The sequence below is a fragment of the Alosa alosa genome, chromosome 10, assembly GCF_017589495.1.
Source record: "Alosa alosa isolate M-15738 ecotype Scorff River chromosome 10, AALO_Geno_1.1, whole genome shotgun sequence".
Classification (NCBI taxonomy): domain Eukaryota; kingdom Metazoa; phylum Chordata; class Actinopteri; order Clupeiformes; family Clupeidae; genus Alosa; species Alosa alosa.
Genome location: NC_063198.1, coordinates 10,027,267 through 10,029,766, shown reverse-complemented (window position 1 = coordinate 10,029,766; position 2,500 = coordinate 10,027,267). Strand labels below are relative to the sequence as shown.

General features: G+C 42.5%; 1 protein-coding gene across 4 annotated transcripts in view; it reads left to right on the top strand.

Moving 5' to 3' along the window:
* Positions 1-2,500, top strand: part of unm_sa1614 (un-named sa1614) — a 62,652-nt gene that overhangs the window by 29,849 nt on the left and 30,303 nt on the right. For all 4 annotated transcript variants that reach the window (XM_048255864.1, XM_048255866.1, XM_048255865.1 and 1 more), the window contains 2 exons: positions 200-269; positions 2,133-2,220. In XM_048255864.1, coding sequence (XP_048111821.1) covers positions 200-269; positions 2,133-2,220 — 158 coding nt within the window. The remainder of the gene's footprint in view (positions 1-199; positions 270-2,132; positions 2,221-2,500) is intronic.

Sequence of the window (2,500 nt, the reverse complement as noted above, 5' to 3'; positions counted from 1 at the left end):
TAGTTGTTTTGAATGATGTTTACACAGAATAGCATCAGCTATACTCTCCTGGTCCCAGACATGTTGGCCATGAATAATTCATTATTGTTTGGGTGCTTCTTGAGTGGTGTTCTGTGTCTGCGTGTGTGCTTCGCTGATTGCTCTGTGTGTGTGTGTGTGTGTGTGTGCGTGTGTGTGCGTGTGTGTCTTTGTTGTGCAGGCTGAGGAAAATGTGGCAGAAGAGGAAGTGCACGGTGCAGAACTGCTATCTGACCATCGCTCATGGAACCGTGAGTTTGACTCTCAGGGCAGGCAGCCTCAACCTGAGGAACCGTCCACACTGTGCACCTGTTTATATCACTCATCCGCGATAGGTGGCCTCTCTCTCTCTCTCTCTCTCTCTATCTATCGTTCTCTCACTCACTCCTCTTTTTCCTTCTCTTTTCTCTCTTTCTCTCTCTCTTGCTCTCTCACTCACTCCCACAGTAATTTCCTGTCTATTAGCAGCATTGTGTATAAACCACAGGACAGTGTTTTATGTGAGTTAAAAAAACAAAACCATATTAACTGTCCCCGTGTATTAACCTCATAGCTGAATAAACTTCAGCAAAATCAATGTATAAACCTTGGCTAATAGTTAGGAAATTAAGGTATTTTCTCTCTCTATTTCTCTGTCTATCTATCTCTCTCTCTCTCGCTCTCACTTGCTCTCTCACTCACTCTTTCTCTTTCTCTCTCCCCTCTCTCTTTCTTTCTTTCTCTCTCTCTCTCACTCACTCATCCTCTCTCTCTCTCTCTCTCTCTTTCTCTGTTTCAATGTTGCATCATAAAATTACCCTTCAAAATGTGCACCACAGGCCATCCATTTAACACAGAGGAGCGTTATTAATTTATGACACAGTAATGTAGGAGCCATCTTACTGGTTAGATGGCTCCATGTAATGAATCGCAGGAATAAACATCATCAATAATTCAGTGCTTTTAACCCCACATGACCCTCTCTAATATTGCATTAACCTGCAGACCACACACTTCCCAGACCCCTTGGTTAAATAGCATCAGGGATGTTTCTCAGGGGAGTTTCAGTGGAACTCTATACTTTATTGTACAGAATACAGCCTGAGAGAGTTTTATACAGTATACAATAAAATTAGTGGCAAAGATATTTGTCTGGCTGTTCATGTAGTGAAATGTCAGAATGTAAACTAGTTCCAGCAAATGTAATCAGAACACTGAAGTGAATACACTCTGTACGTACACTTCCAAAGAAGCTCGGGTCGCCCTGTCAGTATGAATACACACCACCCATCAGTATTACAAATAGAAATACCAAGGAATCCTTTATGACTGGTTACAGAATGAAAGACAAAGATGTTAATTTCTCCTGCGCTCTCTCTTCACCAGAGACAGTTTCAGTAGTTATTGGCACTTTACACTGTACATGAAATGGAATTTTTACTAGAGTTTAAGATGAACATTCTACAAACAGATACAAACTGCAAACAGGGCTGCATATCACGGAAACATGTCACATGTCAAATTTCATGAACTTGCAATCATTGCATAACAATATATTTGATCTGGCATTTATTGGCTGCTGAATTGATTGATTGGTTATACGTTGGCATTTTGTGGAGCGAATCAAAAGAAACTTAAGTGATTTAAAGTTAACAATTGCAGCTGAAGCGATTCTTTAGATATTGAAATGTGCCACTATGGACGTAAGTTTTCACCCATTAGTGTCACAAGATATTGATCAGTGAAGCTGGTCAGATTGTAACATTTTTGATATTCTCTAGATGACAAAATTTGTTTGTTACAATAGTTGTTGAGTTGGGGCAGTCATTAGAGTAGGGGATTGGACGTATTTTCTTCACATAGTAGGTGCCAGCACCATGCAGCAGTCATATTCTGTATGTCTAGTCGCCATGAATAAATCACACTGCTTCATTGTTGCATCAGTACACGGCCACCGCAGGCCTGTCATGTCACGATTGCATGATTCCACAAAAAGCTAAAAACTGATGCTTCCTTAAAAAATGAAATGCTTCCTCTGCACACAGAAAGGCAGTGTGTGTGTGGGGGGCACAGTCACAATAAGTGAAAGTGTGGTGATAACTGTCTCCGCTGTCTCTGTTGTCTCTCTCCTCCAGCCCAACAAGGCACCGGCCAAGCTAAACCTGCTCACCTGCCAAGTCAAACCCAGCCTGGAGGACAAGAAGTGCTTCGACCTCATCTCCCGTATGTCCCGAGCAAACTCGCACAGCAGCAAACACACCACACACACCACACACACCACACACACTACACACACCACAGCAAACACACTACACACACCACAGCAAAGACACCACACACACAGACACGGACACAGTCTGCTTACACAAACACAGAAACAGGCCAGAGCTATCTCACTCTCTCTCTTTCACACACACACACACACACACACACACACACACACACACACACACACACACACAAACACAAACGATCAAGCACAGACATGCATGCACACAGACAA